General features: G+C 46.5%; 1 protein-coding gene across 1 annotated transcript in view; it reads right to left on the bottom strand.

Annotated features, from left to right (window-relative positions):
* The window catches only part of Ttll11 (tubulin tyrosine ligase like 11), a 256,361-nt gene that overhangs the window by 35,398 nt on the left and 208,145 nt on the right, over positions 1-12,818 (bottom strand). The window contains exon 8 of the mRNA XM_008833446.1: positions 1,904-2,010. Coding sequence (XP_008831668.1) covers positions 1,904-2,010 — 107 coding nt within the window. The remainder of the gene's footprint in view (positions 1-1,903; positions 2,011-12,818) is intronic.

The following is a 12,818-nucleotide window of genomic DNA, read 5'->3' as shown; positions in this document are numbered from 1 at the left end:
TGGAGACAGGGTCTTCCTGTAGCCCTAGCTGGCCTAGCTGGCTAGACTAGGATGGTCTCAGTCTCACAGAGATCTGCCTGCCTCTGCCTCCCGAGTGCTAGGATTAAAAGTGTGTGCCACCACATCCAGCTCTCTGGGAGAATTTTAGCCAGTACAGTGCATGTCAAATACAAAGCAGGGATTAGCAGATAGGCAACAGTCAACAACCGGCAGCCTGTAGCACCAACACCAAACTGCATTATCAAACACAAAGCTAAATAGCAAATGTCTTCTGAGTGCTAGCAGCATGCAGGAAGGGCTGGCTGTGTCCTTGTGGTCAGCGTTCCTAGCCCGAAAGGGGCAAAGGGACAAGGCCTGCTTGGGGCAACACCAGTGGCCATATAATCCTCCCTGGGATTCTCCTCAAGTGATAACATTAGAAAGAATCCCCTAACAGGATTAAGCAGTTTGTATGATCAGCAATGACCCTAAATGCATTAGTGACCGCTGAAGCATGAGCCCCCAGGGCAATCAGAGGACAGGTGTGTTGGTGCCATTTTACAGACGAGAAACTCCAGAATAGGAGGTGACATGGCTTGGAAGCTGATGTTGGCAGGAGATGGCAGGGTCACTTCTAATCTGGATCTCAGTCTCTGAATTCACATTCTTTCCACCCAAGCACAGGAGTGAGATGCTCGGGCAGGAACTCTGAAGGCTCCTCTGTGCAGGGAGGCAGCAGAGTGGAGGGGAGGGTGATGCCAGGGAGCACCCTACTCACAGTCACCATGTGACCTCATTCACAGGAGCTGCAGTTTATTCATCTGTGAAATGAGGCTCCTAATACCTTCTGCACTGGGTCATAGGGACACTTAATGAGGGACTAGGCATGAAAAGACTTTGTAGTTTTGTGATGACATGTACAAATGTCAGTTCTGGTTATTATGACTGTTTAGAAAAATACTCTCTGTGAAGACAGAGATGGGAAACTCATTCACCCAGATGTAAAGTCTCCTAACAGAATCCTTACTACACAGTATGGATGATCAAGGTCAAATTCTTATATATGGATTTCAAGGTTTGACACATCTCCTTGCCCTTTTAGTTCTGGCCCATTGGAGTTAGTTGGTGTGCCCTGGGCTCAATGGCCTTTTATATGTGTCCATGGGTAGCCTGGCCAACACTCCTACCTGGGTCTGTCTCTACCGTGTTCACTGGTTTATCCCATAGATCCTTCCTCAGGAGGCCTTTCTTGTCCTCCTGGGATGAGGAGTGCCCTGAAAGCTTGTTTCCATCCTAGCCTATACCCTGCTATGCCAGCCTCATTTCTCCTCTGCCTCTCACCTCTACAGAGTTCCTTCTAAGCAAGAGCCAAGCTCTCTTCACTCTAGTCTACCCAAGGCACAGCCAGTGTGTGCTCAGCAAATGTATGCAGGGCCACGAATGAATGAAAGAACATCAGTCTATCCCCAGCACAGATGGAGCCAAAGCCTTAAGGTAAGACAAGGGAGGCTGCCGGTGGGATTAGAATTTGGAGGGAGGTTGCACAGCCTCAGTAACAGACATTGCCTAGGGATTTAAATCAATTAATTCATCTTCCTCCTCTCTCTATAACACAAAAGAACAGATTTGGGGGCTGGAGAGAGATGACTCAGTGGTTAAGAGCACCCAGAGAACCCAGGTTCAATTCCCACATGGTGGCTAACAATCATCAGTAACTCCAGTTCCAGGGGGTTCAATGCCCTTTTCTGACCTTTTTCAGGCACTGCATGACATGGGTGCACTTACATGTATGCAGGTAATACACTCATATACACAAAATAAAAATAATAAAAACAAAGTATTTAAAAAAACCCAGAAGATGTATGGACCCCATCCCATGCTTGTCAGGGCTCCATGGGATATGGTGAAGGCAGTCACCAGGTACCTGAGTCTCGCTGCTCCAGGGTCACGGAATTCCACCTCCTTGTGATGTCAATGTAGAGGATGTCCACAGCAGCCATGGACAGGCTGCTGCTGCTCAACTTGCAGTTCCTGCCAGGACAGGGAGGCAGACATGTTACTACTCAATGGAAACTGCCCTGTTCTCTTTTCCTTCAAGTCTATGCAGACAGTGTTTGTCCCCTACTCCCCTCTGCCCCTGAAAATAGGCAGGTCGAAGCCCTGTGCTCTCTATGTGATGTATCAAGAAGTAGGGCCTTTGGGGTTGAGGAGGTCATGTGGGTGGGCCCTAGTAGATGGAATTAGTGCCCCTGTAAAAAGACACTAGGGAGAGCTTACTTGCTTGCCTCCTTGATCTCCATCCCTGAGGACCTGTGGAGAAGGCAGTCATGGGCAAGCCAGGAGTGACCCCTCCCTAGGTACCCATCAGCTAGCACTTCAACCTTTACCTCCTAGCCTCCAGACTGTGAGAGGTCAACATTTGTTGTTTAAGCCACTAAGGCTGTGGTAGTTTTTAATAGCTGGTCAAATGGAGACCACCTCTTTGCTCAGGCTCACGTTCCTTTTCTGGAACTCCTAAAGGTCAGCAGGTTGCAAGTGGGAGCTGGGATTGGAGGCTGTGACTTCCTGTAAATTTAACAGGAAGCTAATGGCATACAGAGAGCAAGGACATTGAGTGTTAAGCCAAATTCTGACTGTGCCCCTGAGAAACAAAGGCCTGGGCAAGCTATTCCCCACCTCCCTGGCAGTCAGTGTGTCAATTGGACCTCACACAACTATGCAGTTCCTGCCCACTCCCAAAGGAAAATAGGAATTTGATTCTCTTCCTTCCTTCTTCCTTTTTTTTTTTTTTTTTTTTTTTTAAAGATAGGTCTCACAGGCTGGCCTCAAACTCACTATATGGCCAAGGATGACCTTGACCTCCTAATCCCCTTGCCTTTACTTCCTGAGTGCTAGGATTACAGGTGTGTCCCACCACATCTGGGTTTTAAGTGCTGCTGGGAATGGAGCCCAGGGCCACATACATACTAAGCAAGCACTGTAACAACTGAGCCACATCCCCAGACCCAGAAACTTCACATTCAAGAAACATGTATATGTCTTAGTGTCTTATAGTCTCATTATTTCCTGGGCATGTGCATTGCCCCCTCCTGCCAGCGCAGGCAGTTGTCACATTCAGATGACCTGGTAAAGCCCATCACCAAAGCTGCTGAAGTCATCACTGTGGTCCAGGAACAATTTCTCCCAGATCTCACCAGGTGAGTCTTTGAGGCCAGATCTGAAGACAAAGGTCTCAATGTTTCTCTAGCTCACCTGTCTCCATCTGTCACCTGAAGGTTTTATATAAGGCCTGAATCGGGGCACACACACATACAGACACACACACACACACACACACACACACGCCTAGACTTGTAGAGTGGAACAGCACAGACCAGGCCACGCCCTTTCACATAGGCTGAGCCCACATCGCTGGGGGGGCCCTTCCATGAGATGCTGCATGCCTGTTCCCAGTCACCTAGAAACATCAGTGGGCACCTCTGAGTGTCGATGTTGCTCTTGCTCAGGTGCTGGTCAAAGTAATGAGCTTTGTAGTCTGATGTCAGCAATGGTGCTCCTTGTCTAAGCCACAGAGGTGGTATTCATAGGCCCTTCCCCTCTATTACTTTATTTGGTCTGGAAATATGGATGGGTGGGCTGGGATAGCCTGGCCTACTCAATAAAGCATTATTTAGGATGACTTGGATTTAGCTGCTTGCCTGTGGCTTATTTTCCTTAAACTTCTCTATGTGCTGTTATTTCCTGATCACTGCAAGGAAGCTAACACCTTCCCACATGGCTGTTGCAGGAGGGAGTGGCTGCAGGGACCCAGCTGGTACCAGGGAGGCTCACAGCACTGGTGAGTCCTCTCACACCCCCCTCTTTTTCTTCTCTAAGGCCTAGTTTTCAGGGAGTGGCTCTGTGCTTGCTGGAGTAATGGACCTCAAGAGTCAAGAGAGCTGGGGCACTAGCTCTCTGCAGACTGGAACAGTCCTTGGCTTAGACAGGGCACCACCCTCCAGGACATGACAGCTTTTGGAGGCTGGACTTGTCAGGAATCCTTAAGGTTCGATTCTGGGCCATTTCAGGATGACAGAGCCGTAGGCAGTGCTTTTGGACAGTTCCAATACATCACAGCCGTGACCCCAGCTGATGATAAAGTGCTTCTTTGATTTCCCATTTGTCATTATCCCCTGTGTGAACAGTTCCCTTAGTAGCCAGACAGGTGAGGTTTTGATTGACAAGTGCGATCAGCACCCAGAGCCCCCAGAGCCCCCCGCTTCAAATCCAGGTACATCCCTTGACCCGTGTCTGGGACTGTCCCCAGCATGGTGCCTGCATGAGGCCAGTGCTTCTTTGGCTCCGGCACACTTGCCCACCCCTTCCTCCCTCTCTTTCTTCCTGACCAGCTGGGTTTCCCAGACCATCAATTCACATCCTGCTCTGTCGTGGCTCCTGCTCCATATTTCAATCACAAGCCATCACGGCAGACTTCAAAGCACATCAGTACACAGTTATTGAGCCCCAGCCACAGCATGCCAGTGGATGCTGAGCTTTTCACATCACCTGTCACAGAGATGGCTATCTCTATTGGGTTCTGCTTATGACAATGCTCTGGTCTCTCTCTCGAAGTCTGCTGACAGTGTGCCCTGCTAATTTCTAAAGCTTCATTAGGAAAGAGCCAGAGCCTTCCTCTAATGTTCATATCAGTGTCCACTGGGCTACCTGCTCCCTGGAAGGTCCGAGTGTCACCTGACTTGCTCCACAGGTTAATGAAGTATAAAAAGGGAAACCAAACTGACCATTGGTATATAGGTATTATTATTTTTTTTTCTGACAGGAAGAAAATAGAAGTGTCAAACCTTTAGCAGAAGCCGTAATTTACCAGGGAGAAGTCTCCATTTATTCCCTTTCCAAGGTAACTCATCCTCCCTAGCAGTGCCAACAGATACAGCTGATTGTAACAGGATGCAGGAAGGAGGGTCTGTGCTGGCTGCAGCAGACAGAGAAATTTGACTCTGAAGGCATTTCTTGGGCATGATCCGTATACCAGGTACTTTTTTGTCCCTGGATCACAGAATCCTTATACCCATACAATGAGGTAGAGATCCCCAGTCCCATTTCAGTGAGGGGTGAAGATAAGGCATAGGAAAAGGGACGGGACTTGTCCAAGATCAGGTGGCTGTGATCTGCATCCTGTCTTCCTGTAGAGACAGAGGCGTGGGTATGGGAACTGTGAGGGGTCCAGCCCAAGATACCACCAGGAGGAACCTAGATCAAGACAAAAGTCTCAGTCCAGAGACCTCAGAGCTTGCTCCTGCTGGGTGCCGGGGGATAGACAAGGTCCCGTGGAGGCAAGTTTTCCCAGGTTGTCCCCGCGGTTATCAGACAATCTCAGTGAGCTCAGAGGCTGACTGTAGAGTCAAGACATCAAGTCTTTGGGATGAGTTTCTCATCCATGTAGCTACTGGATACAGAACTTAGCTCCTGCTCATGTGGGTCACAGGGAGCAGTGTAGAGCTGAGTGGGTCTGAGCACTCTCAGAGGCCATGTCTAGGTGAAAAAATATGAGGGCCAAGTAGTTCCTGATCATGGAGAACAGTTTCCCCTTACATCTGGGGTTGTAGCTCTTCCAATGGATTCACAGTGGAAGGATAAATTCTCTTATAGAAGAGAAGATCAGTAAATAGGGTCATGAGAAGTAAGGACGCATTCTGGGAAATGACTGAGCTCTGGGATCTCAGCTTTGCTGTGTGACCTTGAGCAAGTCACCCAAGCTCTTTTTGTTTGTATGGTGAGAATGAGGCTCCCCAGCAGACAAGGCTCAGGTATGGATGCCCAGCACATGCAGGGGAGATGCAGACGGCAGTCACGGCCTTCCTCTGCCGTGGAGAACCAGCCTGAAGAGATGATTTTTGTTCATTTGTTTTTTTTTCAGAATGGAAGGAATTTGAGCACATATGATGGGAGAGAATGACAAATCATTCAAGTTCATTAGGAGTCGGAGTATAGGAAGATTTGAAATGATCATTCCTGTTTCCTCATAACTGCCTACATCTCATGGGAAATTTAGGATCCAACTTTTTCCACTCCACAAAATCCTATTTATAGAATTTCTTTTATGTTCATCCTTCTCTGTGGAAAAAGAAGGCACTTTTTTTTTTTTCCTAGAGAGGTTTCGCTAAGGTAACAGGTAACCAAAGATCCATATTATTTATATATATTTTTAAAAAGACAAAACCAAATATCATGCAGGCATCTGGGAGGAGAGGAACAAAGCAACTGCAGTTTAAGACATCTGTGCTTGGGTCGTGGATGCAGAATCCCACAGCACTGCTGGAGAGGGGTAGTCATGGAGAGGGATGGTTTCAAAGTCACCGGGGAGTTAAGGACAGAGGGGGAAGCGAGGCTCCTTATAATTCTATTCTAGAATAGTCTAACATACCATGTCTCTTAGAGGATAACCCCCCCTACAGCTACCCATTATGAATCATCTTAGTATCTCCATATGATAAAAGGGAATGGAAGGGAAAAAGAGAAAGAGAAAAAAATGTCCTCTAACTCAAAAGGAGACCCAGGATCAGAAGCCGCCAGGGTGATAGGCAGGGATTTCAAAGTGGAGTCTCATAGGGCAGAGGCTGCAGTTTCCTAGGAATGAGCCTGGCTGGGGCAAACTGTTGAATCCCCTGGGTGCATTCAGTGGAACACGTGTTGGCATCAGATGGATGTCAATTCCCTTTGCAGGATGCTATGGAAAAAGTATCCTCCATGAATTACGTCCACTGCCCTCCCCAAAACTAGCAAACCATTGGAAGGACACTAACACAAATGCAGTTCCCTCATCAGAGGCTGACAAGCTGAGGGATCAATTAGATAATGCTTATTTCCCAGAGAAAGAGAAGCCTCCACACCCCAGCAATTACTATAAAATAAATTTTCAAAGAAAGAAAGAAAGAAAGAAACCAGAGGCACTCAACTCATGGTGAAGTATTTTGCTGTGACGCGGCTCCTCAGGAAATGACACAAAAGGCTGGTTAGATCAACTAGAGTCTAGACAAGAGAGTGACAGTTTGTTATTTCTCATTTCTTGGGAAAGAGAAAAAACAAAAAACAAAAAACAAAAAAAACCCAGAAGATGCCCGGGCTGGCATTAGCATAATTTGCTCTGAAAACTGCTGATCTATGCAGCACGTTCTTAGAGATGGACACCAAAAATAAATCCAATTGGACCATTTATTATTTTTTTCTTCCCTTCTCGTTCTCTTCACGGAACGTGGGGAGAAAGAGTGGGTAGTAGACGTGAAAGCCAAGTGCAACTTGTGCCGTCTGCGTGGGAGCATGCACCTTGCCAGGAATGCGTCTGTTTCAAAGTACTCCTGTGAAGGGCACTTGGTTCAATTTAACATATGGTATAAATATTATTAATTCATAATGAAGCAACATTTAAATGGAAGTAGGAGAGAGGAGAGAGAGAGAGAGAGAGAGAGAGAGAGAGAGAGAGAGAGAGAGAGAGAGAGATAGAGAGAGAGAGAGAGAGAGAGAGAGAGAGAGAGAGAGAGAGAGTTGTTAGCAGGAGAAAATGCTGCTGGTGAAATTTAGTCCACAAGACTGAATATCCCCAGATAAATTGGAAATCAGAGACTATCATCTTCTACTATTAAGTTGCCATTGGGGTTCTTGAGATGTTTTAAAAGGAAGAGTTGGTTAGAGTGTGCAGTATTTTACCTGCTTCCTCCTGCATCCTTAATTAAGATAGGTATTTACCAGGAATGGCTGGGGGCCTCGTAGCCTAGGTCCATCTGCTCTAGCCCACCTGAAGACGTCTTTTCTGCCATCACATTCTGCCATGGCTCCTGTTAACAGCCTGGGCCACAGACTGGGAATGGTGGCCGCAGAGCCTAATGGTCCCTAACATCAGAAAGATTGGCTTCTCATGCAAGTGCCTTCAATTATGGAGAGAATCAGAACACCTATCATGCCCAGGCAGGTTTGAAGGGATATATTTTGTCATTACCCCATTCCAAACTGAGAGCATTTTTATGGGAACCATTCTTAATACTGTTTTCTCTTCAGGGTTGTGTCAAACACAGTGGACCCCTAAATAGGTACCTCCTGGAACATCAGCCAGATGTCAACCAGTGGTAGTCTCTGTGGACAGCCATGCTTTGACTGAATGTACTCAATGGTTAAAACCATTTTTTGGAATACTGAGATTTTACTTAAAAATCAGTGTGTCTAGCTTCTTTGAAAATACCCAGAGCTCTGGTGACACTAAGTATGGCAGTACACAGGGTACCCACACCCCAAGCTTCCTGTGCTGCCTTCCCATCCTTTCAAAGCCCATGGGGTGTGTTGGCGTGAGGAGGGGGACGGGGCTCCTTAATGCATCGTACTCACAACCAGAAGCAATGGAGACTGCATTTCCTGTGTCTCCAAATCCCCACCTTTTCTTCTGCTTTAGTAGCCAGTTCCCAGGAGTGGCAAGTGACCTCCCAGCATCTATCCTGTGTCCCCATAGAGTGCACAGTGCCCAGGCGCCCTTGGGACTAATGTAGTGTGGATGACACACCTTTCCTCACCCCTTAGCTTGGGCCACCTGCAATCCCTTTACCAGCTCTCCCTGCTGCCTGAGCAGGGTGTTTGTCTACTGTCTTGCCAACGCCAGCTGGTAGCTACGAACCTGGTCTCCTCCAGGCAGCCTCCCCAGATTCTACCGGGTGGATGAAGCCCCGCCTGTTCTTGTTTCTAGTTTCTCACGGCCCTGCTGGGGAGATCTCGGGTCACTGTCTCAGACTCTGACAAAGGCTGGCACTGCTCCTGCAGTGCTGTCAGTCCCAGAGTCCCAGGGGGCAGGCAGGCTTCTCTTATTTGTCTTTAGTGTCTTGTCCAGGTTCTTGGGAAGAGGCAGATCTCACGGGACCTTAATTCCTTGTAGATTCTAAGAGGTTGTGCACACAAAGCTTGGCTAGCCCTTCATTTCCTCTGGTCTTGAACAAGGACTTCGTGCAGCAGTGTAGAAGCTGTGGAGGCCAAGAACGTTCCCACCTTTGCTCCAGAAGGTCCAGGCTATGGATGTATCGTGCAAGTGAAGTGCCCTAGCTTGCTCAGCATCATTATCCTGGATCCCTGTGTCCCCACCACAGTGCCTCATGTGCCCTTAGTCCAGGGTCCTCTGCCACTAAGCTGTTCCTCTTTGTTCCAGGGCCCAAGCAAGAGTTACAAACAGGCAGAGACTATCTAGCTAATTGTCCTGCTCTTCCTCTTTTTCACTATGATAAATAGCAGATTGACACTTAAAAAAGAATAAAATTCTAGGGTTTGACAAGATGGTTCAATGGTCAAGTCTGATGGCCCGAGTTCGATCCCTGGGACCCACATGGTGGAAGGGGAGAACTGACTCCTAAAAACTCTCCTCTGACCTCCACACCCAAACTGCGATATGTGTGCTTATGCGTGCACATGCGCGCGCGCGATAAATAAATAAATAAATAAATAAATAAATAAATAAATAAATATAATTAAAAAATCCTATTTCCCAGCTTCCCATGTAGCTAGCAATACCTATAAGATAGAAATGGAAGTCATGGCATGCAGCGCTCCAGGGAAGATTTAAAGTGTCCCATTCCTCTGGCAGGGCAGAGACCTGTGCTGTTCCTGAGCAGCCATCTTGTGACCAAGGCAACCCCCAAACTGGACATGCTTAGAATGGGTGAGCAGAAAGAAAGGGGGCTGTGGAGCTGCTGACCAGCCCTAGAATCCCCACCGCTAGTTGTTTAGTTATATGGGGGAAAACTCTTCTTAATCCCTTAGCCATTTGAAGCTAAGTATCTTATTACTGAGACCAAACGCAGTTTTTACAGGGGTCAAGGCTATGGTTTCCACTTAAAAATCCCCATTAGAAAGAACAATCACAAGGCTCCCATTTAACAAGCAACTCCAGTGATCCAGGCCTTGGGCTAGGCACTTTGGGATATGTTATATCCCGGGGTCATAATGCAATGCTGGGCAGGTATGTTTTTCATAAGGGGGAACTGAGGCTCAGAAACTCCGAGATTTGCCGAAGCCACACAGCCATTAATGATGGGTTCAGTCCCAAAGCTGGATCTATTAGGCCCAAAGCCTAGGTCATTCCATCCCCCAAAACTTTCTACCCTTGAATCTATTGCAAGAGCCTTCTCAGGTCACCCTGTAAACATAACTTCAAATACAATGTCTGCCAAGACTTCTGTTTGTCATCCTATCATGAAAACCAGAAGGGCTAGAGTTAAAGTCCATGAATTTTATCTGGTGAAGAGCCTTTGGCAAATCATGGTTTCCAACCCACACCGTCTAATTATTTGCTGTAGTGAATAGACTTGTGAAGAGTGTGACTTTAAGACAGAGGGAGAAATATTAAAACTAAAGGCAAGAGGCAACAGTAACATTGAGACTTTTCTAAGGTGTCTATGCCACAGGGAACTGGGGAGCTGTTTTCCATCACAGGCCACATTTGTTGAAGATATCCAGGGTCATTTGTTTGGCAGAGTCTTTAGGGGAGACTACTTTGTGCCAGACCCTATGTAGGTCCTGGCCACCATGTGTATGTGTGTGCATGCATGCGTGTTGTGTGTATGAATTTTACAGAAGTACATGTAAAATTTCATGACATTCTTTAATCATTATAGAAAGAAATCAACACTCATTTATCATTTGCTACACACTAGATGTTTCTGTGTGGTCCTAATTCATCTTACATACACATGTGCACACCACTTGAGCCTAGGCAGATTCATCCCCACTAACAAGAGAAAGCCCCCGAGGCTCGGGGATGTTCTTGAGCTTGCCCTGGGGTTTCATAGTCAGTAAGCTCTCCCGTGTTGCTCCAAAGTCCCTGGCAGGGTACAGGTAAATGAACGCACCCTCAGAGCTTGAAACCAAGAGGCAGGTAACTGCTTACTTTGCAGGTACAGCAAAAACTCAGCTTATTTCTTATTTCATGTCTTACCTTTAAAATTCATGCAAGTTTTGTATTACACACTATAAAATAACCATGTTGTTTTGATATCAGAGCAAATGTATTAAATGCTTTATCAACCTAATTATTTAAATTTTTACTCATGAAATAGACACTGTGGGATGATGTGGCTTTGTGAATTCTCAGGCTCAGCCAGGTCCCACTGGAGAACCTCATGTTAAGAACCTCAAAGTCGGTCTGACTTCTGGGTAATTTTTAAAAAATGTTTTTATTTATTATTTTTATTTTATGAGTGTATTGCCTGCATGTAGGTAAGCGCACCCATGTCGAGCAATATCCATGGAAGACAGAGGAGGCCATCGGATCCCCTGGAACTGGAATTACAGTTGTTTGCTGCCATGTGAGTGCTGGGATTCGAACCCGGGTCTTCTGCAAGAACAACTAGTGTTCTTAACCGCTGAGCTATCTCTCCAGCCCAAGAACCCCAAGGTTGGTCTGACTCCTGGGTAATTTTTACTGAGTGTTTAAGAACCTCACTCAAAGTAACTGCTGCAGTTTGGATATGGTTTGAGGGTATCCCCTGTTCGAGCTTCATTCTGTTGCTGTGATGAAAATATGCTGATCAAAAGCAACTAAGGGGAGGGAAGTGTTTATCCACTTATTCTTCCAAGTCACAGTGTTGGGGGAAGTCAGGGCATGAATTCTAACAGGAGCTTGAAGTAGAAACCATGGAGGAATGCTGCTTGCTGGCTTGTTCTCTGGCTCGATCACAGGTTCATGCGGAGGCAGCTTTTTCTTTCTTTTTTTTTTTCTTTCTTTCTTTCTTTCTTTCTTTCTTTCTTTCTTTCTTTCTTTCTTTCTTTCTTTTACTTATTTTTATTTTATGTGTATGCATGTATTTCCTGCATGTAGGTAAGTACACCCATGTTGTGCAATGCCCACGGAGGTCAGAAGAGGCAGCTTTCTTATACAGCCCAAGACCACCTGCCGAGGGATGGTACCATCCACAGTGGCCTGGGCCCTCCTGCATCAATGAACCATCAATACAATCCCCCAGAGACATGCCACAGGCCAGTCTGCTCTAGGCAGTTCCTTAAGCAAGTTTTTCCTCCCAGATGACTCTAGGCTGTATCAAGTTGACAAAATTAACTAAAGCATCCCCTAAGGATCCATGTGTTGGAAGCGAGGACCTATGTGTGGTGTTGAAGTAGAAGGATCTTTAGGAGGGAGAGCCTAGCAGGCCTTAGTGTGGTCACTGAGGGATGTGCCCTTAGAGAGGCTGATAGTTCTTATAGACCCTGAGTTGGTTCTTGGGAAACCAAGAGCCTGGCCCCTGAATTGCTCTCTGGTCTCTTCTTCAGATGTGATCTCTTCCTTCCATATATGCTACCCCTGAGATATCATCTGTCATTAGATCTTCATCAGAGACCAAACTAGCCTCTAATACTGTGCACTAAGCAAAACTTTTTTCTTTCAAAATTTATTCAATTTCAGGTAATTTGTCATAATAATAAAAATGACTAATATAGTAGTGTACAAATTTTGGGGGTCGTGTGTGGTGTATGTGTGGGGAGGGTATGCACAACTGTGCATGTGCACATGGAAGCCAGCGGTTGATACCGAATGTCTTCTTCTATCGCTTTCCACCTTATTTTTTGAGACAGGATCTTCACTGAACCTGCAGTTTTCTATGTTGGTTTGAAAGGCTGGCCAGCAATGCCCCAGGATCTACCTGTCTCGCAAGCCCCCTCCAGTTGCTAGGATTACAGATGCAAGCTGCCATACTTGGCTTTTATGAGGATGCTGGAGATCTGAACTCAGGTCCTCAAGTTTGTGCAGCAAGAACTTTACCTCCTGAACCATCTCCCCAGCTTATTTTAACAATAAGCCTAAGGTTGTAAATCTT

Source organism: Nannospalax galili, unplaced genomic scaffold (assembly GCF_000622305.1).
Source record: "Nannospalax galili isolate Female #2095 unplaced genomic scaffold, S.galili_v1.0 scaffold34, whole genome shotgun sequence".
In the NCBI taxonomy this organism is placed as follows: Eukaryota; Metazoa; Chordata; class Mammalia; order Rodentia; family Spalacidae; genus Nannospalax; species Nannospalax galili.
This window is presented reverse-complemented; position numbering and strand designations above follow the sequence as displayed.